This window comes from Parathielavia appendiculata (genome assembly GCF_033297405.1).
Source record: "Parathielavia appendiculata strain CBS 731.68 unplaced genomic scaffold N657scaffold_6, whole genome shotgun sequence".
Classification (NCBI taxonomy): Eukaryota; Fungi; Ascomycota; class Sordariomycetes; order Sordariales; family Chaetomiaceae; genus Parathielavia; species Parathielavia appendiculata.
The window spans coordinates 660,698-682,446 of NW_026944225.1; the positions used below are offsets into that span (position 1 = coordinate 660,698).

At 57.2% G+C, this 21,749-nt stretch overlaps 8 protein-coding genes across 8 annotated transcripts; 6 read left to right on the forward strand and 2 right to left on the reverse strand.

Annotated features, from left to right (window-relative positions):
- Positions 1 to 2,273: 2,273 nt before the first annotated feature.
- On the forward strand, positions 2,274 to 3,516 carry N657DRAFT_656055 (uncharacterized protein; the record flags this gene model as incomplete). The annotated part of the gene is made up of 3 exons (XM_062794656.1): positions 2,274 to 2,685; positions 2,743 to 3,314; positions 3,373 to 3,516. The coding sequence occupies 3 exons, from the start codon at positions 2,274 to 2,276 to the stop codon at positions 3,514 to 3,516; spliced, it is 1,128 nt and encodes a 375-aa protein (XP_062647459.1).
- Positions 3,327 to 4,337, forward strand: N657DRAFT_421154 (uncharacterized protein). The gene has a single exon (XM_062787289.1). It carries the CDS (start codon positions 3,726 to 3,728, stop codon positions 4,260 to 4,262), a length of 537 nt encoding a protein of 178 aa, XP_062647460.1. The 5' UTR covers positions 3,327 to 3,725; the 3' UTR covers positions 4,263 to 4,337.
- Positions 4,338 to 4,656: 319 nt separating this feature from the next.
- N657DRAFT_596360 (UAA transporter) lies at positions 4,657 to 6,504 on the forward strand. The gene is made up of 3 exons (XM_062789997.1): positions 4,657 to 5,201; positions 5,275 to 6,095; positions 6,178 to 6,504. The coding sequence occupies exons 1-3, from the start codon at positions 4,948 to 4,950 to the stop codon at positions 6,396 to 6,398; spliced, it is 1,296 nt and encodes a 431-aa protein (XP_062647461.1). The 5' UTR covers positions 4,657 to 4,947; the 3' UTR covers positions 6,399 to 6,504.
- Positions 6,505 to 7,189: 685 nt separating this feature from the next.
- On the reverse strand, positions 7,190 to 9,682 carry N657DRAFT_573077 (uncharacterized protein; the record flags this gene model as incomplete). Its single annotated transcript, XM_062788934.1, has 1 exon — positions 7,190 to 9,682. One exon carries the CDS (start codon positions 9,680 to 9,682, stop codon positions 7,190 to 7,192), a length of 2,493 nt encoding a protein of 830 aa, XP_062647462.1.
- Positions 9,683 to 12,745: 3,063 nt separating this feature from the next.
- N657DRAFT_421406 (uncharacterized protein) lies at positions 12,746 to 14,014 on the forward strand. Its single transcript, XM_062787290.1, has one exon. It carries the CDS (start codon positions 12,969 to 12,971, stop codon positions 13,683 to 13,685), a length of 717 nt encoding a protein of 238 aa, XP_062647463.1. The 5' UTR covers positions 12,746 to 12,968; the 3' UTR covers positions 13,686 to 14,014.
- A 329-nt stretch (positions 14,015 to 14,343) lies between these two features.
- N657DRAFT_573048 (uncharacterized protein) lies at positions 14,344 to 17,379 on the forward strand (the record flags this gene model as incomplete). Its single annotated transcript, XM_062788933.1, has 2 exons — positions 14,344 to 15,375; positions 15,427 to 17,379. 2 exons carry the CDS (start codon positions 14,344 to 14,346, stop codon positions 17,377 to 17,379), a joined length of 2,985 nt encoding a protein of 994 aa, XP_062647464.1.
- Positions 17,380 to 18,429: 1,050 nt separating this feature from the next.
- On the forward strand, positions 18,430 to 20,066 carry N657DRAFT_690388 (uncharacterized protein; the record flags this gene model as incomplete). The annotated part of the gene is made up of 3 exons (XM_062797046.1): positions 18,430 to 18,550; positions 18,831 to 19,127; positions 19,362 to 20,066. The coding sequence occupies exons 2-3, from the start codon at positions 18,894 to 18,896 to the stop codon at positions 20,064 to 20,066; spliced, it is 939 nt and encodes a 312-aa protein (XP_062647465.1). The 5' UTR covers positions 18,430 to 18,550; positions 18,831 to 18,893.
- Positions 20,067 to 20,575: 509 nt separating this feature from the next.
- N657DRAFT_573227 (uncharacterized protein) lies at positions 20,576 to 21,594 on the reverse strand (the record flags this gene model as incomplete). Its single annotated transcript, XM_062788948.1, has 2 exons — positions 20,576 to 21,354; positions 21,420 to 21,594. The coding sequence occupies 2 exons, from the start codon at positions 21,592 to 21,594 to the stop codon at positions 20,576 to 20,578; spliced, it is 954 nt and encodes a 317-aa protein (XP_062647466.1).
- Between the last annotated feature and the right edge of the window lie 155 nt (positions 21,595 to 21,749).

Below are 21,749 nucleotides of genomic sequence, written 5' to 3' on the forward strand. Positions count from 1 at the left end.
AGCAACGTCACATGATAACTGCAAGCGGCCCTGGTATGGCAATATGTCATGTCCAAGCCAGCAGGTAGTGGGAAGGTCTGAGTCCTCATAGGATGAAGGCAGATTGGTGTATAGGCTATCGACAGGCGAGCCGGGAGACAATCTGGTCCCAAGGCGTGGTGGTTGAGATAGAGGGGAAAGGGACTAACATCGACCACACAGAGATCACCAACCATGGCCGGTCTGCCTTCCACAACAGTTGGGTTTGTGATGGCATACTGGGTCTCACAAGCAGACAATTCCGAGTCCCGGCACAGTTGCCGCGGCTGCGACGTCACTGGGCAGCGGCCTGGTAGTTGCACAACATGTGTTGTATCCTCTTGGATGTGCCTCGCATCTAAAGCAGCGATCAGACCAAATTGCACTGGGACATCATGAGCTTCGATCGCCATTGACAACGGGTGAGGTATGTGGCGCAATGTGTCTCGAGAGAAAATCCGATACAGGCAGGCGTCCAAGATCAGAGATCGCTCTCCATACGATCGACGCGGACGCACGGGGCCGCCTCCTGCAGAGAGGAGGCCGCAGAAGGGCCGCGGGGGAAATGTCTGATTTACAGATGCATCCTGGCGGTAACACACGGCGTGTGCCGTCCCCCACACATCTCGGACGAAATGGATAGGCCGTTGAGAGCTGCAGGGTCACTCTTCTGGCTCCTACTGTGTATGGAGGACCAGGTGTGACTGCACCACCAATGGCTTTTATGGTCAAAACTTGTCGATGTGTTGGCTGGGGCCAATGGTGGTCGGGCTGCGTTCGACTGGCTCCAAACCATCTGCTGCAGTAGTTGATGCGAGATGAGATGCCGTCACAGTCGAAGCTGCCCCAATGCTGTTCGCTATTCGGTTTTGTCGAATCAAAGAGAACAAAACAGCCACAGTCGGTATTCCCCTGTATCAAAACAGAACGGAAGAAGAAGAACTAAGATCATGAAACCCCGCGAGATATGTGTGCGAGTAAAGCTATATACTCCGTCGACATCGGGGTGTCGCTAGATAAGACACCAAGGTCAGCAGAGCGCACATACCAGTTTCAGGCCCAGGCTCAAGCGGGGCTAGCATCCAGTAGATCCGAGCGATCCTATGGAGCAGGGCAACCACGCAAATGGCAAGCTGCAACATGGAATTTTTTGTCACTGTGTTTGTGTGGGCTTGGAAGCAACCTAGCTTTGCAAATCAGCTCGATCGGTTGCTTCCAGGTTGCGCTTGAAAAGAGTGGGACATTCCTTGTTCGGGGTAACCGCCACCATATGAGCAGGCGGAAGCTGCAGTAACCACTGAGCGAGCTCCACCATAGCCGTTGACTGCTTGATAGTTGCTGTATGGGTGTCGTAGACGTGGACGGGAGTTGTGAGCTTCAAATACCTGGTACTTTCAGGGAATCTAGAGATCACTCGAGCTGGCATCGGACACAGGGCGCCTGGTCACCGGCCTTTGACCCATGGGTCAAGCTTTCGCCCTTTCTTTCAACCTGCGCTCGCCCCTCGTCACCCAAAGAGCTGCCAAACCCGGCGGCCCCTCTTTTTTCCTTTTTCAACTCCCGCAGGCCTCTCTTCCTTCCACGGACCACACACTTTTTTTCCTATGGGGTGGATTGAACCTGCAACCTTCACCTTCCACCATCTCCTCATCCACCATCACCTACCCATCTCGATCCTTTTCTCTCTCCCACTCCGGCATCTCCCTCCGGTTGTTCCGTCCCTTGCATCGGCGTCCGCATCCTCCGCCGTGCACCGCCTTATCCGTCGCCCATTCCATCCAATTCAGGTCATTGCGACATCTGGACGGCATTTAGGAGCCCCGCAGCTCTCTCGAAGGATACTCCACAACTCGTGTCCCACCGCCTTCTGAATTAGGTATGTGCATTCTGCCCCGCTATGAGGCTATCTCTTATGGCGCATTTCTCTTTCTGTATCCGCCATCGATTTGCTCTTTCCAGTCACGAAATACGCCCAGGGAAAGCTCATCGGAACCTGTACGCTAGAGGTTTTCACTCTTCTACAACGACCATGCTCTGGGTTTGTTTTGGCTTTGGTGGCGCAACCCATTCCGGCTTGTCGATTGTTCACCTCCAGCTAATTCTTCCCCCACAGTTCGAAACTCCATTCCATACCTTAGCTTTTAGCTTCTCCCAACCGCGTGTGGCCACCCATATCTACTCCGACAGACAACCGCGCTGTTGTCTGGGATCCATTGAGTCGCGCTCCCCTCGCAAGACTCGCATTCTCAACCGCAATGTCGGCGCCCCAAGACCCCATTCCGCCCAATGGGGCTGACCTTTCCGAGACCATGGACCAGCTCAATCTTGGTGGTGACAATGAGCCTCGCCTGGGTCCGGACGGAGAGCCGGCGCCCAAGACAGACGAGGAGTATGCTCAAACGCAGCTGACCTTGCGCGCGATTGTTTCGTCCAAGGAAGCCGGCGTGATCATCGGGAAAGGCGGAAAGAACGTTGCCGACCTGCGCGACGAGACCGGCGTGAAAGCTGGCGTTAGCAAGGTCGTCCAAGGCGTTTACGACCGGGTTCTTACGATTACTGGCGGCTGCGAGGCCATCTCAAGAGCTTATGCCGTTGTCGCACGGGCGCTGCTGGAAGGCGCTCCCGCCATGGGCATGGGCGGTGTCATGCAGAGCAATGGCACTCATCGTATGTCCCCAGCGTGACCAAGTTTGCTTGTGACATGCTGCTGATTCTGTAACGCAGCCATCAAACTGCTCATCTCCCATAACCAGATGGGCACCATTATTGGCAGGCAGGGTCTCAAGATCAAGCACATCCAGGACGTGTCTGGCGTGCGTATGGTCGCGCAGAAGGAGATGCTGCCGCAGTCGACCGAGCGGATAGTCGAGGTCCAAGGCACGCCCGAAGGCATCCAGCGCGCCGTTTGGGAGATCTGCAAGTGCCTGGTGGATGATTGGCAACGCGGCACTGGCACCGTTTTGTACAACCCAGTCGTCCGGACCCAAGGCTCCGGTGCGCCAGGCGTGACTGGGGGAAGCAGCTACGTACAGGACAGGGTCCCATACGGCGGCTCCCGGGTGACGCGGACAGGCAATGGCGCTGACTTTAGCAACGGCGGGTCTCGGCCCTACAACCGCCGTTCCGATTCGGACGCTGCGGCTCGTGGCCCGCCGACCCACGACGAGAACGGGGAGGAAATCCAGACACAGAACATCAGCATCCCGGCTGACATGGTTGGCTGCATCATCGGCCGTGCCGGCTCCAAGATCAGCGAAATCCGCAAGACATCAGGAGCCCGCATTTCCATTGCCAAGGTGAGTGCCGGTGGCTCCGAGCACACAAGGCTGTCTTGGGTGCTAACGAAAGCGACAGGCTCCTCACGATGAGACGGGCGAGCGGATGTTCACCATTATGGGCTCTGCCAAGGCCAATGAGACGGCGCTCTTCCTTCTCTACGAGAACCTCGAGGCGGAGAAGATGCGCCGCCAGCAGCAGGCTGGGCAGGCGTCCGAGTAGAGCCCGGGCGAAGGCCGAAGGACCCATAGGCTGTGACAACAGAGCCATGTTGCAGCCGATGGATCTACGCAAATGGGACATTCACCCAGCTGCCTAAGCGACACCGTCCAGGTTTTCTGGCTTGGGTCGGATTTGGCAGCCCCTCGGTATGGGTTATCAACCAGATCTGACTGCCGCAAGGCTTAGTATTCAACGGAGGGAATGATGCGATGACACTTTTTCTTACTCCAAAAAGCATTCCGCCGGGTTCTTCTCTCCCACTTTCTTTCCTTGGACTGATTTCGCTCCCCCTCATCCTACCACTCTTTATTCGGCGACAAGGACCCACACAACAAGTGGTTGCGGACCACATCAGTGACCTGCTGAGAAAGGCAGAGTCCAAGGGGGCTGCCAGGGCAGGACTGCCGCCAGTCCGACTGCTCGTGGCTTCTCTAGTCACAGGGCAAACACGTCACCAGATTTGCTACTCAACTCGAGTCCGCCACCGCTCTCCTTGCTCATCCGTCGCGTTACCAGGCCGTCTCTCTCTGTTCTCAAGGACCCATATCCTCTTACACTCGACGGTTGAGCTTGGCCAAATTCTCATACCAACCGTAATTGCTACTCTTCCCGCCGTCTTCACCCAGCTTCCGCAGCAGGAGGGTTGCGGCAATTCGTGCACCAGCGACTCGCATCGTTTGCACGACCTTGGGCTGAAGCCTGATATCAGTATTATCTTAGGGGAGACACTGAGGAAGCTCATTTAGGTGGAGGCAGTGGGCGGAACTAGTATATGAATATCATGACAAGTTGTGATTAATGCCGCCCGGTATGTTGTTGATTGGTGCTGTTGTATGGCTCAGCTGAGCGTCGCTTCTCTGGCGGCTTGTGACCCCTGCGTGCTATTTTGTTCCGTCTTCATGTTGGTACGGTAGGATACGTGAGGTACGGTCTGCTCAGGATAAGCATCGCATGTGAGTCTGGAATTGGGGCTGTTTGTTGACCCCCCAGGCCACCTCGGCCACCTCGGGCACATGGCACCCCACACCTTCGTGGATCGCGAACGGGCAGCCCTACTAGGTAACGGCAAGCAGGCCGCTAATAAGCGACCCGCTAAACCGGGCGGGCGGCTACCGTGGTGGGAGCTGTTGTGGAGAACCTGGAACGCTCAGCTCCGAAAAGCCAGCCTGGCCGATTCCCCTCGATTGTCAGGGTCCTTCGGACGCGCATTGGAGCAATCCTCCTCGTGTCGAAACCCCAATTATTTCCAGACACAACTCACCCTCGCTTTGCCTTTCTCTTATTTTGCCTTTTGCCTCGTTTGTTTCTTTGCGAGATTTTGTGAACCATTGGTCGTCGTGACCGGTCCCCTCAGTTCCGGGTCCTATTCCCGGATTTCGGGGCGAGTCAACAAGGTTCTTGCACATAAACAAGGCTACTCTGCCACCGGCCATGGCTCGCACAAAGCAGGCCACACCTCTCTGGCGCGAGCCCTCTTCCGAGTACATCAGCAAGGCTGATCGCACTCCGCGAAGCAGGAAAGTCAGTGCGACGCACGGGATGGCAGACGAGCTCAACGGAAAGGCCAATGGCGAGGTTTTGGCCAGTACCAGCGTGCCGAGCACCGAGACCAAGACCCCCGTCACAAAGAAGGACGCTGGCATTGTCACGCTCATCGTCGACATCGCCGGTATCTATGCGTCCTTGTGAGTATCCTTTCCCCCCAAATCCACATCCTCGAACTCACTAGGGCTAACAACTCCTCTAACTCCCTTCCAGCCTAACATGGGCCTACCTCCAAGAGAAGCTCACCACCACTACCTACGGCCCGCCCACCGTCCCCGAGCGCTTCAAGTTCCCGGTCTTCCTCCTGACAATCCAATCCGTCTTTGCCTTCCTCGGCGGCAAGCTCTTCTCGGTCCTGACCACCCCGCGCGGGCAGCCCTCGCCGCCGCTGATCCCCACCCGCCAGATCCTGCCCCCGCTGTTACTCGTGGCCTTCACCAACGCCCTCGCCGCCCCCTTCGGCTACGCCGCCCTCGCTCACATCGACTACATTACCTACATCCTCGCCAAGAGCTGCAAGCTCTTGCCGGTGATGTTCCTGCACATCACCGTGTTCCGCAAGCGCTACCCGCTGTACAAGTACCTCGTCGTGGCGGCCGTGACGTGCGGCGTCGCCGTGTTCACGCTGCACTCGGGCAGCCGGAAGCATGGTGGTGGTGGTGGTAACAATGATAAGAGAGCGGCTAGCCACAGCGGGCAGACGGCGTGGGGAATGCTGCTGCTCGGGATCAACTTGTTGTTTGATGGCCTGACGAATAGCACGCAGGATTACATCTTCCAGACCTTCAGGGGGTATACGGGTCCGCAGATGATGGCGGCGAATAATCTGCTGGGTTCGGCTATCACGGGCGGGTATCTGGTGCTGAGTCCGTGGTTGGTGCAGACGCCCGTCGGGGAGTGGTTCGGCATGGACGTGACGGGCGCTGGGGCCGGCGAGTTGAAGGCGGCGTTGGGGTTTTTGGCGAGGTATCCGGCCGTGTGGAGAGACGTGCTGGGATTTGCGCTGTGCGGGTGCATTGGGCAGGTGTTTATTTGTGAGTTGCTGGCCCCCTTTGTCTCCATTCCCCTCCTGTGTTTGAACAGGGGCAAGGCGCTAACTTGGTCCCCTCAAACTAGTCCACACGCTCTCGACCTTCTCGTCGGTCCTGCTCGTTACCGTCACCGTCACGCGTAAGATGTTCACCATGATCCTCAGCGTCGTCGCGTTTGGGCACCGGCTGTCGCAGATGCAGTGGTTGGGTGTCGCGCTGGTGTTTGGCGGCATCGGGGTGGAGGCGCAGATCGCGAGGCGGGAAAAGCTCGCAAAGGAGGCGGCGAAGAAGGCCAAGGGGCAATAGCCTATGGGATTGTAGAGAGGGCGAGGTGGAGTTGTACATACATATCATTCTGTTTCTGGTACATACATACTTGGGTAGATAGTGATACATCTGGTTTATTTTTGGCTGTTGTTGACTTTCAAGTTAGCAGCCCCTTGTCTATCTCGGCGAGCCTCCGAGACGAGAATGCGTGGATGCTCCCACCATAATTCTTCAAGCAATGGGTCCTCAAAAGTTCACAAGCAGGAAGAACCGGTCGTATAAGTATATATATGTTTTTTAACGTTGATAGCCACATGGTGTTCGTAGCCTAATCCCATCCTTTACACAAAAATAAGAATTACCCAAGTACTCCTCCCCGGTTCCGTGCCATGACCCCAAGGATACCGTCCACATGCACCACCCTCCTCCGTCTCTTCATGTTTTCCATTCCACACCCTCAATCATTTCACATCAGACCAAACCCATCTGGCCGCTCTATTTATACATTTCGTTTAGTTGACGGAGGAAAGGAACCAAATAGATGCGTGCTGTTGTTGCTGCTGCTTGCTCGCTAACGCTCGACGAACACCGGAGACGGGAAAAAAGCAATATCGCCAAATCCCCGAGGGGCAAAAGCAGTTTCAAGACCTCCCAATGCTCTCTCAGCCCTCAAACCGTGACATATGCTCGCATAAGTTGCTCACAGCAGAGAAAACGATAGCCAACCCTCTCAAAACAACATAGGAAAGCGCACCAGGGGTGTGCTAGGCACTATAGATATTGCAAAGCCGTTACCCCACCCTCTTCTCAACCCCGGAGGACACGAAAATTCAAATCAGTTCGTCAATCGACCGTACAATCGGCGTCTCCCCCTTAGTAGGCGGACTGCGCGGGTCGGCCGTCTGGATCGGCCTCCCAAACGGAAAGAAGGGGTCGCGCGGGAACATGGTTTCGCGCGGCGAGAAGAGGCCGTCGCTCGGCGTCGGCGGCACCTCGACAAACTGCATGCCCGTCATGCCCGACAGCGACTGATGGATCGGGTTGTTAGTCATGGTCTCGGCGCGCGGCGACAGCAGAGCCGCGTCGTCGGGGAAGCTCGGCAGCATCGCCACCGGCCGCTCTTGGGCGGGCGCGGGCTCTTCCTTCGTGGCTGCCGGTTTCGGCGGGGGGCCGAGGTTCAGCGACCCAAAGCCAAGGCTGGCCGGCTTGGAGCCGAACCTGTGCGCACCAAACCCTGGCGAAGGAGGTGGCCTCGCAAACGGATTTGACGGCGGAAAACCAGGAGACATTGGTGGCCGGGATAGCTCAAGCGGGACGAGTCCTGGGGATGGCGGCCGTCTCGATAGAAGTGGAGGCGCAAGCTTTGGCGACCGCGGTGGCTTTGACAAGGTAAAAGAACCGAGCCCCGGCGAGGGTGGAGGTTTCGACACCGAAATGGACGGCCCGCAATCGCCTCGCTTGGGGGCAAGCATGGAATCGATATTAAAGCGGCCAAATTTCCCTGGGTCCGACTCATCCTCCTTCTCTGACCATGAGAAACTCGATGGAGCGGATGAAGGGCCCGGTGAGATCGGCTCTCCCCGGTTAGGAGTCGAGTTTCCTCTTGCCCGGTTAGGACTCCTCTCGGGACTCACATGTTTCGAAGCCACACCGTCAGCCGGGAGCGGGGCGGTAAGGGGTTCCTTAGCTGCCACCTCAATGTTGTCCGCTGACATGGTCGCCCTGTGTTTTGTCGGGCTTCTTCCTGAGCGCGGCTTCAGCCCCGCGCTTGGTGCGAGCCTCCTCTTAGCGACCTCCTTCTGGAAATCCTGCAAGCAGTACATCAGTTTCATGTTGGGACTGATCCACCGACTCTTGGCCTGAGCCGCGTAGTAGGCGTCGTTGACGCTTAGCTCGGGGTTCTGATAGAGGCCGTAGGCAATGATTAGACTCGCCGATCTGCTGGCGCCCTGTTGACAATGTACCAGCACCTTCTTCCCCTCCTTCGTTCGCTTGTCGATTGTTTCGCAAAGAGTCATGAGGTCCCGCGCAATATCCGTGTTGTGGTCCCATGGAATGTGGATGTACTCGGGCTCCTTGAAAGGTTGTGCCCTGGGCGTTGTTGGCGTATCGCCTGAGGCGTCGTCAGGAAAGTATTCAAACGCGGTGGCATAACTCGCCGTTGTCGCCGCAGTCTCCGGAATCGGAGAGTCTTCAGCAGGTTTCTCCTTGGACTCTAGACTTTGCTGGCGATTTGAGGCAGCCTTGAAAGGATTGCTCACTTCGCGCGCCACGTTGATAACCACATCGAAGCGGGCCGCCTCTTCAGCAGTCGGCTCAAGATAAAGATAAACATTGTCGCTGTAGATCGCGATAGGCCCATCTGGATACCCGGGCGATTTCTGGTCCTCATTGTTCTCAACTTCATGGTAGGGCTCGCTGTCAAACGCAATGCGATTCGCCACCTGTGGTCGTATCGGCGAATCTTCTTCCTGGATTGTTGGGCCCAGCGCAGGGGCATCGGCTGGCCGGGGTGGGCGGAAAAAAGTCGAGAGGCCCGACTCATTTCGCTCCATCACGGTCGGAAACGTCATGCCCTCAGGTGGGCCGAATGTCGCCGATTTCAGACCCGACAGCATCTGAGGGGTTGATGCCGAGTGTTTCAGAGCGCGACGTTGCAGGATGGGAGCGACGGTGGGAGAGTGGGGCACCTCGACTGTCGTGCGCGCTATCAGGTCTGAAGAGTTCGTTTTGAGGCTGAGCTGACTGGGTTTGCGCTTCATGGGAGCGATCATAGGCTTGATAAAAGAGGGCGAAGAAGGCTCAGACAGCAACGATGAGGAAAGTGAACTCATGGGCGGCTGGATGGAGAGTCCTTTCATGTTCTTGAGCCGCCTGGGCCCTGGTGATGTCCTCGGCCGATCCTGGTTTGGGTCGGAGACCGTGAGACTGGCCATGCCGGACAAGCGCCCGAGCGACGCCGCAGCAAAACTCGGAAGCTGGGCAATATTTACGGGGGAATCAGGGGACGAAGACGGAGAGGGGTCGGAAAGATCTGATGAATCTGTAATCGATACTGTCGTCGTCGGGGATGAGTCGGCTGACTCGGTCATGTGTGTTGATGTGCTGTCATTGTGCCTGTGAGCGGCTTCTGAGGGCAATGAACCGGGTCTCAACCCTGGTTGTGAATCGGCGGGTAGCTTTGCGTCCTCCATGACCAACTTCGGGTCGACAATTGTGACAGAATTCGACTGGTCCATGTCGATGCCACTGTCCACCTCATAGACAGACATTATGGAGGGGATTTGGTCCTCAAACAACCGTCGCGCCACGGCAGACGGCATATTTTGTGAATGTGAGAAGGCAATGCCTGTTGTGGCTTTTCGGCTCACCAGACACACCCGGTCTGACCTCCCTGCACTTCAATCCGGCCACAGCCACGTCGTCCGTACGGTCGGCTAGCAGGTCTCCGGCCTCCCCGCCGTCTGATAGTCGCAGAGGGGCGAAGACTAAACGACGTTTGCCCAGATGCACCGCTTGAAATGTTGCGGATATCCTTGCTTGGAGCAGACGTTCTTGTCGACAATGTTTCAATGACGAAGTCGGGCGACGCCGGACAGCCCTGCTGTATCCTTGCTGCGTACTCGACCTGTGTACTGCAGAGAAAATAAAAGCCAGCCAGTTTCTCAAAAGCTCCGGCTCTTGCGACCAAGTCTGTTGTTCCCAAGATCGAACTGTCACGGCGACGCAGAGACGCGGTGATGAAACAATGGGCGGGAGCGAAAGAGGCTTGTAAACCTGGCGGAGACTGGGTTCGGTCTCACTGGAGGACTGCGGCGCAGCCGAGCGGAGAATCCAGTGGGCGGTAGACGATAGGACCAAGAGAAGAATGAGTGGAAGGCGAAGCGGCCAGCGACCAAGACCGTGTAGGCGTCAATACATGGTCTGGCGCTCTTCCCGTCGCGAGGGAGCCGTGGCAGCTTGGGTGAATCCGGCGGTCGAACGGCGGGGTCTCTTTGTTCCTCGGCAGCCGAGTCTGGTTCTCGACCCAAAGCCACGTTCCCGTCCGAACCTTATAGCGTTCCGTCCCTTTCGATATTGATGGCGGACGGAATGGGTGGGAAGAAAAAGGGATCGGACTGCTGGGGGAGCGAAAAAGCGAAGGAAAAGAGAATTGGCGGGTTGAGAAGGGCAAGGATGGGCGCGAATTCATTGACGGGGATGTGGTGGGCAGCAGAGCAATGAGGCCGAGAACCTGGAAACCTGAACCAGAAGCGCTGAGAAGAGGGCTCCACGGTGCAGCCTTTCAGGCTAGAATTGGGCAAAATTGGAGGACCAGCAAGGCAGAACAGGACAGCCCGCAGCAGGACGCTTGCAGAGTGCAGACGCTGCATTCCCACCTCGAAAAGCCCCCGTCTTGTTGCTGATGAGCGGCATGGGGGAAAGCCTTGGGACTGGAGCCACTGGCCTGCGACACAGCTTCCGCGTTGCCTGCGCCAGGCTTCGTGCAGGGGCGCTGGCTGCGATGCGGGTCGCATGGGGACTGCCGCCGGCCAATGGAAATCCAGTCTGGTGCACCCCACTTGGTTGCGCAGAACGCCGGCGGCTAGCCGGTCTTTGCGGCTTGTTCTGCTTTCAAACAATCCAAGCTAAAAATAGATGGTGTGACCCATGGAAGCAGAATTGTTCAGCACTTTTGATTGGGAGCTCTTCCCGGCTGGAGTTCGTCGGACCAATCAATGACAGTCAACGAGGTTGAGTGCAGCCCTTGCCACTCGCTGTCAAAGCTGTCAGCTGGATATTCAAGTCCCTCTGCCCCTTGAGCAACTCCGTACAGAGGACACCGTGAGACGCACTGGAAGAGCGGTTATAAAAGTGCCAGTCTGGCATCTCTCCATTGCGATCCTCTGCAGCCGGCAACACCCTAAGGTTGGGATTCGAGCCACGGTACGGAGTACACGCGTATCAGTAAGGTAGTGGTCGAACCCAGGTTTCTCACTCGCAGCCCATGACACAACAGGGTTATCCTCGATGAACTTATTCTGGGCTGCGCTATTGTTAGATTACCAGCATGCGACAAGGCTACTTGTTGGGGTCGCATGTCGGTCTCGCCCTTGGAAAGAAATAAACTCTTGACTCGCGCTTGTGCCAGATCTACGGACGTACCAAATCTGGGTGCGGGATGTCACCGAGGACCAAAGTCGTCCGCAAGAAGTGAAGCTTAGCGCCAGCCAGCCGCTGGTAAATCAGAGAAGCGGCCGTGAATTTGGGTCGAATTTTCAGGCTCGCCGCTCCATGGCGTAGCCCCACGAGGTGGTCCCTTTTTCCAGGCCATCTCGTCATGGTCTTCAGGAGCCTCCCTTGTCTTGTGGCCATCTTCGACCTTGGGCCCAGAGCCTCGATCAGTCCGGTCAACCCGTTCCGGGAAACCGTCAGGCAAGCATCCGGCGCCGTTCTTCTCAGATCGAGATTTGTTTGGGTTGTGCGAACATCTCATCGCTGTACCTGTATTTGCGCCGTCTCCCGCCCGTCCCTACTGTATATGTGTCTTTGCGATATCCGACTGTCGGCTTCAAGTTGCGCACACAAGTTGATCCGGCCCTCCGAAACCTGAAACGAGCCAAGTTCGATGGAAGCGGGGAAACGTGGGAACATGGCACGTGCACACTCACACACTGGAAATCTCGCTTGTTTGAGGCTTTGAGAGCAGCGGGGTGCTGTCGGTTACAGATACAGATCCCCGTTCCCTCCACATTGGGAAAAAACATCGTCGCTTTCCATTTTCGTCAATCATTAGCGGGCAGAAAGCCAGGCGCAGAGCCTTACGTCAAGCAGATCCAAGCACAGTACTGTCGTTAATCATAATTTTTGCGCCCTCCGCCAGCCTTACCACGAAAAGCCCGCTCGACAACCCATATAAGGTACCGCTCACGAGGACAACGGTACAATCGCCCGCCAGTCTCAACCCAACCATCGATCGATACGTTTGAGGCATCCCCCAACGTTGGTCTCCCCACGAGGTTGACTGTCTACGCATGGTATGGCGTGACCCGACCGGGCAGTGAGGGACGCGGCGCGTCTGATATAGCTCGGAGGTCGTAGGGTATGCGGACCACCCGGTCAGCTCCAGACCAAGTCATCTACAAAGCGTACTATCATCAACCAGCAGGATAATGTAGCCATGCTCTGCTCCGTGTCTGATAAATCGTGGGCATTGCACTGCCTTCGCTGAAATTGCAGCACACGCCCGTCATGACTCGAAGATAATGCGGTCTTCGAGAACAAACATGGGACGCGTTCCAGCCCGGTGGAGTGGTATTCTCCATCAGACTCGGTCAATCTGAGGTGCTGCACCCGGACATCCCCAGGGCCCTCTTCTTCTGTCGCGCACTTGAAACCACGTAATCCTGCAATGAGCCCGACGATCCTTTGGGCCGCTCATTCGTTTCGTGACTCAGCTTCAATCGAACCGCATGGCCAGATCACCGTCTGAGACTGACATTGCTATGAGCACCGCTCTGCCCGCGAGTGATCGGGGACGAGGCCATGATATGAACTGTCGACAAGGACACCAAACTTGGGGTCAGAGGGAGCTCAGACACGTCAAGGTACAGTTCAGAAGAGCGTGCCATGTCTGAAATGCAAAGCGCTGCTCTGAGACGTTCTGGACGATCGGTCTTGCTTACCGGCTCCTCGGGGCGCCACCGTGAACATCATGATGGAGCAGTCAAGGTCACGACACGAATCTGCTGCTGGACGTTAGTTACCTGTAGGTACCGGAAATATGCGAGCCTGTGCGGCCTGCATAGGGCAGTCACAACGGCAATTCTGACTTTTGAGAAGCGGTTGACAGATGACGGTGGAAAAGCGGGCGACAAGGGATGTGGACATGGCCAATCGGCGAACCTATCCGAATTTGCTCTCTATCCCTCGATTCCTTCGCTTCTATTGCTTCTTCCCAACCACGCTGCATGTGAGCATCGACATTCGATGTTCCCGTTGACAAGCCCCTTTAATTCGCCAATTCCTTCTCTCATGAGACGAGGAATGAGGTGCGGAACCTTGTCGGTGAGGCCCGGCGTCGTCAGACCTTTTACCCGCCACCGTCCTCACCTGCTCATGCATGCCTTGAGAGAAGGTCGTAACAGCAGGGATGGCTGCGGGGCTCAATGCGACACCAGGTTTGCTCGACTCTGCACCTGCATGCTTCTTCTTCGGCTCGTTGTGCACAAATGGACCGGGCAGGCAGGCACAAATACTTACCGGCAGGAGTTGCTGTATAGTCCATGGACAGACTGTCGAGACGGGATTTGGCAACTCGATGAATATCTTGCTGGCGACAGGTAAGATACTCGCTAATAAGGTCCTCGGGTAGCCAAAAACGGAGTCGGAATGTTTACATCAGGTTATCCATACAGGGCTGCCCATTGGCTCGCCGCACCGTCGGCCGTCCATAGACTCCAGTCAGCGCTCGTTCATTACGGTAACATTACCGTTATCGAGAGTGCTTCACAACAATCGACCACAGGGTTTCTTCCTGCACTTCAAAACCGCTGTCCGTCATACGACTCGCTCTCTAAAAGAGCTCCGCTTGATTGCTGGCATAATCGCCTGCTCACGATTCATCGTGCTTATTTCTCGCTGCTCATTGCTCACTGACTCAGTTGTATCTACACTACCCATTGCCTAAGGTACCTTGCCCTGCGATCTCTGACTTCTGCTCCCGGTGGTTGCTGTAGCTGCCAGATCGAACGCGCCCAGAGCTCAGCGTCTTCGACCTTCACTTGGACTGGCAAACATCATTTCTGATGCGATTCTCTCACAATACGTCTAATGTCCCGAGTCCGAAGACATGACATCGAACAGACATCTTCCCAAAACACAGATTTTGAAGCTCGCCTAGAAATCAGGAATCAGAAAAGCATTTTAGCACGGCACAGCAGTGCGTGCGGGTTGAGGGCGTGGTGTGGAGACGGAGGCACAGGGCACCTCGCTTCCCAAAAACATGACATCGTCCAGTTTCGCTGCCCATTCGCGGGCTTACACCAGCACCCAACCACAACCGACTCTTGAGGCCCATGAAAACAGCGGTACTTCTGGCAATCGCGCACTGGGCAGCAACAACAACAACAACCCGTCGTTCAGCACCGATGACAGTATCTTTGATGCGCACCGTCGCAGCCACAACTCATCCAAGCTCCCAGCTTTTCGTTTTGCCGACCTGAGGAAGGATCGCATTTCGCTACCCTCCTTGCAGCAGCCCACCCCACTCGCGCCCATTCTGTCGAGGCCCCTGGGTTCGTCGGAACAACTCCACCACCACAGCAGCGCTCAAACCCTCACAGACAGATCTGCTTCAATTGAAACGAAGCAAACTGGCGGTGTTACGAGAAGTCGTTCCCTCAAGTTCCATTTTCCTACGACTGCTTCGAACCACTCGCCTTCAGGATCGAAGCGACCGGCGTCATTTCCAGAGCCAGTCAAAGACACTGACGGCGCGTCTGCGGCCCAGTCGCAAGTGTCCTCCGTCCCTGCTCCCGCGATCAAACGTCGCTTGACGGAGAGCGCAGTCAAGGAGCCGGTGCCAGCGCGGCGAGATTTGTTGTTGCCCAAGACTGTCGAGAGTTCGACTTCTGAGTCGGACGACAAGAAGTCGCGCCCTCCACTGTCGTACAAACTGCCCAGCCCCAGCAGCACCGCCAGCGCGTCGAGAGGGCGCGCTGTGATTCCTCCTATCCGATCCTTCCGCTCCTCTGGGTCGCGCAAGAGCGCTGTGCTTGATATGCCTTCCCGGCGCACGTCCCAAGACTCTTGCAACGAAGAGCAGCTAGACGCCAACCAGCGCAACCGCGCGTTACGGGCCCTCGAGGGCCAGCGAGAGGAGGACTTTTCGCACCTCGCTCCTTCCGAGTCTGGCGAGATGACTACAACAACTGACAACGACAACACTGCCGACATCTTCATGAGAATCGCAAAGGAGGATGCGGCCTCTCGGGCACCTCAAACGCAAGCGGCAGCGCCGGAGCCCAGTGTTATTGTGAGTTCATCACGATTCCAGACTGTGGACTCGGTGGCTAACAATGCATAGTCACGAATCGTCCGGGCCGGACACCGCCGTCCCCTCTCAGCCGCTATTCCCGCTCATGATACTCCTTCTCCGCCCCGGATGTCGCGTCGTCTCTCCGACCAGCGCGAAAACTCGCGCACCCGGCACGCGGCAGAGAGCCAGCCTGCTCAACAAGAACCTCGGGAGTCGGCATACCGGACGTCGGAAAGAGAGACTCTTCCGCCCATCGCCACTACGAACGAGAGCTCTACTCGCGCGCAGGCAGGCCGAGCTCCTCAGAGGCCATCCCCTATCACGCCCAAACAGATATCTTTTAAAGAGTCGTTCGCCGAGAGTAGCTCGGCATACCAGCGCAGAAGACAGTCGCTTACCGAGAACAACAACCTGTCGTCTTCGAGGACTGCGCAACACAGGAGTTCGCATCTTGCAATTGCACAGGCTCGGACCTATCACTCTTCCCCATTGGTACCCAGGTCTGCAAACGTAGTGGCGGATGGCGTTCATCATCCCTCCGAAGCGCATCATGGCGTCGAGGGAACCGAGTCCTCTTCCTCTACAGCCGCGCCTTCCACGGTCTGGGACGAGTTGGACGATCTGAAGTCAAGGATCCATCGTCTGGAGCTAACGGGCAAGCTGCCGTCTACCTCCGCGTCGAGGTCGTCTGACGAGCGGCCACGGACCGCCACCACAAACGCCACCACCGTCTCAGCGTCCCCCAAGCGTGCTTCCGGGACTGGCCCAGCGCATGCTGACGGCAACAACGCTGCTGTGGTGCCGCGCGAGACACAGCCGCTGCTTCTCTCTGCCCTGAGCAAGGCCAAGGACTTGGTCAGTCCAGAAGTGTTCAACGCCATTGAGTCAGCCGCGACTGACGCCATGGCGCTGTCGTCCATGATCGGCGCCGTCGGCCAACCAGGACCGATCTCGAGTGGTGCCAGCACGATCGGAGGCTACAACGGCAGTGTGACCGACAGGCAGCTCCGTAAGAAGGCTGATAGCATCTGCCGGAGTTTGACAGAGCTGTGTATCGCCCTTGCCGACCCAACGGAACAGAAGAGGCAACCGCAATCGGTAACAGCTGCTCCCGAACCCGAGCAGCTGCTGAGCCCAACGTCCGTCAACGCAACAGCGGGCGGCGCGCTCACACCCCAGAGGCGTCCCAGTGCCGTCGCAGATGTAGTTGCGAAAACAAGCACGAGCCCCAGAGCGCCGACAAGCCTGGAGCAGAAGAGGAGGACGATGCTCGCTGGTACCCCCCTGCCGTCCTCTCGCTACGTTACGGCCCCCTCTACACCGCTGGAGCCAACTCCCGGACGTAAATCTTCCCTCCTGTTGGCGCGGATCCGGCGGACAGCGACCGAGGAGCCAGAGGAAGTGCCTCAGGCTGGGAGGAGGTCGTCTTTGCTGTTGAGGTCCCGAAGAAGCGGAACAGAAGAGCCCGAGGAGGATCGCGAAGGGCGAAAGACATCGCTGCTCCTCCGAACCCGCAAGGCGGTGAACGAAGAGGAGGATGAGTTGCGCTCGCGCATACCCTCGAGAGCGCTTACAGAACTCAACAGCTTTCGTGCCGTCCCGCGCGACCCTGCCATGGCGGCCAGGCCCGCCCAGCCTCCTGCTCAGGACAATGTGGTTGCATCTCCGCTCCTGCCGCGGCGTAGGATCCTCCCGTCGGGCATCGCCTCCCGGCTTGCCACCTCGGTCCCCACAACCTCGGCGCCCACGACGCCAGCACGCAAGTACCTCGAACGCAGCATGCTCCAGGATCGCGGCACCCCGCAAGAGCGAGGCTCCTATCTAGAACGCAGCTATCACTCGGAGCGGGGCGCCGCCCATAACCTATCTGAAAGATTGGCCGAGGAGCGCGGCCAGCAGCAGCAGCGCCAGATCTCGCTGAGTCAGAGCGCCATGCTCAGCCGGACCGGCAGCCTCGGCCGCCGGAGTCGGGAAACTGGCATTCCCAACATTCGCTCTTGAGCGGTGCATCCAGAAGAAACCCCCATAACACATGCGGTGGCGGCTGAGGACGAGCGAACGCCGCTGATGACACTTTATTACGACATTTTATGGATATTTCGACGCTCATAACGACTGTACAAAAACACCGACTGACGGACTCGATGCATTATGCGATCTGGGGCGCGTCATGGCGTTTTCTGCTTTTTCTTGCAACATGATCATGGTTAGGGGAAAAGCAAGGGGGCGTTCGAACTTTTGCTGCATTTGGCATTCGGCATATCGTTAACTCGTCTTGCGATTTTCCTGGTACTTTTGAGACATGAAGGCCTGGCGTCTTGGGTTTCCACGACTGCATCGGGGGAGGCGCAGGCGGACGGAAAGGCATGAAAGGCACATGGCTTCGACTGGGGTCATCAAGGACGGAAAGGAGTTGTGTGTATGCAAAGGGAAGGTGGAGGACGATGTTATACGCCAATGTTAATGTGTTTTGGGTGGAACCTGGGTAACTGGTTGGGCTTACTTTTTGGATTGTGCGTGGTGCGGAGAGGCTGCTGACGGTGTATATTGTTCCGGGCGCCTCTTCCCGGCGTGCCTCTGGTCATCCCGTTGGATGGATGGGAGTTTTCTGGTTTACTGTTGGCGCAGGGCGGCATTGGGGCGATCCTCGGTATTGCTGGGCTTGAAACGGACAGTGGCCCAGGGGTCAGAGGGTGCTGGGACGTCGCTGGGTCGATGTGAGACTGCGGGAGTTGGAGGGTTGTATATATTGGTGTTGCATTGTACAACGAAGTCTTGCTCATGACGAATCCCTTGGAGCTGTGTTTTATCTTGATGATTCGTCTGTGAGATGAGTCCGGCGAGTGTTTCCCAGACTGTCGGCCATGACTCACCGGAAAGGGGTTGTTCTGGGTTCAAGCACAACTACCTACAAGTTCAAGGGCATCGTGGAAGTTGAGAACTTGGGCCGATTCGCCGGTTTAACACGGTATGAAGCGGGTGGTATACATCTCCATCCATGGAGATTGACCTGTTTGTTGCTGCGATATTTGCTCCGACTCGTCCTTCAACCACCACAGAAGACCCACCAAACAAAACCCAACTCAGCCGCTCGGACACCAACTCATCCCGAAATCTGATGCCACCGTAAACTTCGCCAAAGGCACTTTCTCAAACCACCTGGAATCAGAAAGTAAGCGTCGCTGTCTTTCTTTCCCTCTCCCCGATATCCCTCCTCTTTCCTTCTATTTCTTTTACCTCCACTCCGGCCAATCCATATCATTTACATGCACAATCGCATCCCCATCCCGGCCCGCCTCTTCTTGGCCACCACAACCACGATCAACAGACCCAGACTTAGCTTGAGAAGCTGCTTCTCCACCACTGTCCCATTATCTAACTTCAAGCGTGGACCAATTTTCACCCTCAAACCGAGAGTCAAAGTCGAAGCCACTTTCGTTAATCTCAAGAAGAGACTCCACAGCAGTTACGTCGCCAACCTCACGCGCAACATTCCAACAGAGGGAAAACAAAAGATGAACTCTGACCCGCGTGACTACGCGGATAAGCTGGAGGACATGGCCACGATGTCGTCAACCCGGCAAGGCCGTGGTGGCGGGGGACGGAGGGGTGCCAGGGGTGGCGGCGGCGGGGGGAGTGGTAGCCGTGAGGTGGACTTGTCCAGGGCGCTGTCACGGCTGTTGAGGCATCAGGCGCGCAATGCCGGGGTTGCGCTTGATCGGGAAGGATTTGCCCCTCTGGATCAGGTTGTGAGTAACCTCTTTTTTGCCTTTTTTCTCTTCGGTTGATGTGTCGGGCTCTGGGATGAAGTTAGAAGGCGATGGGAGACAGGGTAGATTGTGTGAGTTGAGTTGGGTGAGGAGATGCTGGTGAGCATAGGGATTGAAGCGAACTGAGTGGAATTATCACCCAGGACGAGGAAAGGCGAACCAGACAAGCTGCTCCACTCTGGTCTTCATACACACACTGACACTATCATACAGCTCCAATGGGGCCCCATCCGCTCCCTGGCGCCCACCTTCCCCGAGATTATCAACGCAGTCCGCAACTCGGACAAGCAGCGCTTCGCCTTGAAGCCCAACCCGGCCACCAACCCAGACCTGAACGAGTCTTCGACCGATCCGTCTGACTGGCTGATCCGCGCCAACCAAGGCCACTCGATCAAGCTCGACAGCGAGCACCTGCTCAAGCCCCTCGCCTTCCCCTCCTCCTCCTCAGACACCCTCCCCGACGGCTCCGTCCCCATCCCGCCCACCGTCATCCACGGCACCTACTTCGCCTTCTGGCCGGCCATCGTCGCGAGCGGCGGGCTCAGACCCATGGGACGCAACCACGTGCACTTTAGCACCGGCCTGCCCGAGGACTCGGAGGCTGGCGTCATCAGCGGCATGCGCAAGGACGCCGAAGTGCTCATCTACGTCGATGTGGCCGCGAGCATCAGGGATGCCGGGCTCAAGTGGTGGATGAGCGACAACGGGGTCGTGCTGACCGAAGGGGACGCCGACGGGCTGGTACCGGTCAAGTTTTTCAAAGAGGTGGTTGGGCGTAGGCAAGGGGTCGGGGTGCTATGGAAGGATGGGGAGAAGGTGGCGGACTTGCCGGAGAGCTTGAAGGTACGGGCGCCGCAGGGGAAGAGGGGTGGTGGCGGTGGTGGTGGTGGGAGGGGCGGAAACGGACGGGGGAGGTGAGGTTTCACTCTCTTTCGGCAGATGTGGACATGACATCTTCTCGATATGATGTCACTCCTCCAAATATAAAGGCGCCGGCTCCCCATGTTCTTGTTGCAATGAAGTTAAGCAATCAGGTGCGTATTTAAAGAAAAATGGCGAGACAGGAAACGAATGGGAACGGAGAGAATAAGGGAGAAAAAGAAGAGCATCACATGTCCCAAACTTAGAGCTTTCCCGTTGATCCGCAACTGAAAAGGCATATTGCAAAGCATAAATCACGCCTATCTGCTCGAAATTCGTTAGCCGTCGCTCTAAATGCATCACATCTTCAGCACTCAACCTGGCCCCACCTCGTGTCATACTAGATCCCTTGACCTCAAACTGTGCCATCATACCCCCGAGCATGTCCACCACGCCGGAATGCTCCCAACCAAAACCGCAACCGCAAAAAACGTACCGCAACCATCATCCTCCTTCCCCATCACATCCACACATAGACCTCCCTCCCCAGAGGGCATCCCCGCGGTCTAGTTAGCGGATTCAGCCCTCCAACCCAACTGCGCCATGAGCGCATCCGCCTCCTCCCTCCGCGCCCTATCCTCCCTGACCAGCCACGTGAGCACTTCCTCGGCGATGCGTTCGCGTGCGTTCTTCTTGCCGTACACGTTGGCCACTGTGCCCAAGCCCTCGGGCACCTTGATGCCGTCGGCGCCGAAATCGGCGTGCCCGTCCCAGTATTGGTGGCCGCCGTTGACGCCGCTGGTGGGGATGCCGGGGGAGGGCGTGATCTTGTAGATGGGCACGGCTAGGCCCATGAGCCGGCAGAGGTCGGCTACGCGGGTCGTGGTGGCGGGTTCGTCTTTGTTGTTGTTGTTGTTATTGTTGTTGTCGTCTTTGCCTTTGTCAGGACCGTCCTCGTTGCTGCCGGTGCTGGTGCCGGTGGGGTGGTTGCTGGGGGCAGGAGCCGAGGCCGCCTTCTTCTTCTTCTTTGAATTGGGAAGGTTTGGGGGCGGCGGCTTCGGTTTGGGAAACACGACGTTCACCCCGTCGGCCGGCATGTATCCGCCACGCATGAGGTGCTCGATGCAACACTTGGCGGCGTACTGCTTGGCGTCCTTTTTGCGGCGGAAGCACGGCGCCACGAGAGAGCCCGTCTCGTCGGCGACGAAGCCCGCTGCGACGCTCGGGAAGACCGTGTGCTCGGCCTCAACAGTGGGGCGGAACTGGCATCGCGAGATGAAGCGCTCCGGCGCGGGGGACTCGTCCGTGAACGACGGAGGGCTGATGCGGTGTGCTTGGGCGTATACTGGGGAGAGTCAGTGTGTTGATTCAATGGAAACGGTTCTCGTGATATGAAGGAGTGGCGGTTACAGTTCAAGAGAGTGACCCAGTCGCGGTCGCCAAGGTCAGGATTGGGCGCGCGTTGAGGCTTTAGAATTTCGGCGATGGCTCGCTTCTGGAGCGGCGAGAGCGGTCTTGGGTTCTGCTCTTGCTGCTCAATCCAGGCTTTGAGGTCGCGATAAATGACGGGATCGTCGAGCAACATCGGGCCCGTCTGAGGACTGAGGGCGTTGGCTGGCATCTCGAATTCGTTGTCAAGCACAGCCGGCTTCAACTTCTTCTCCGCGGGAATCAACGTCGGTTGGGAGAGCGCCAGGCTGGGCCCCCGTTTCACGGCCTGCAACATCTTATAGATCTCGA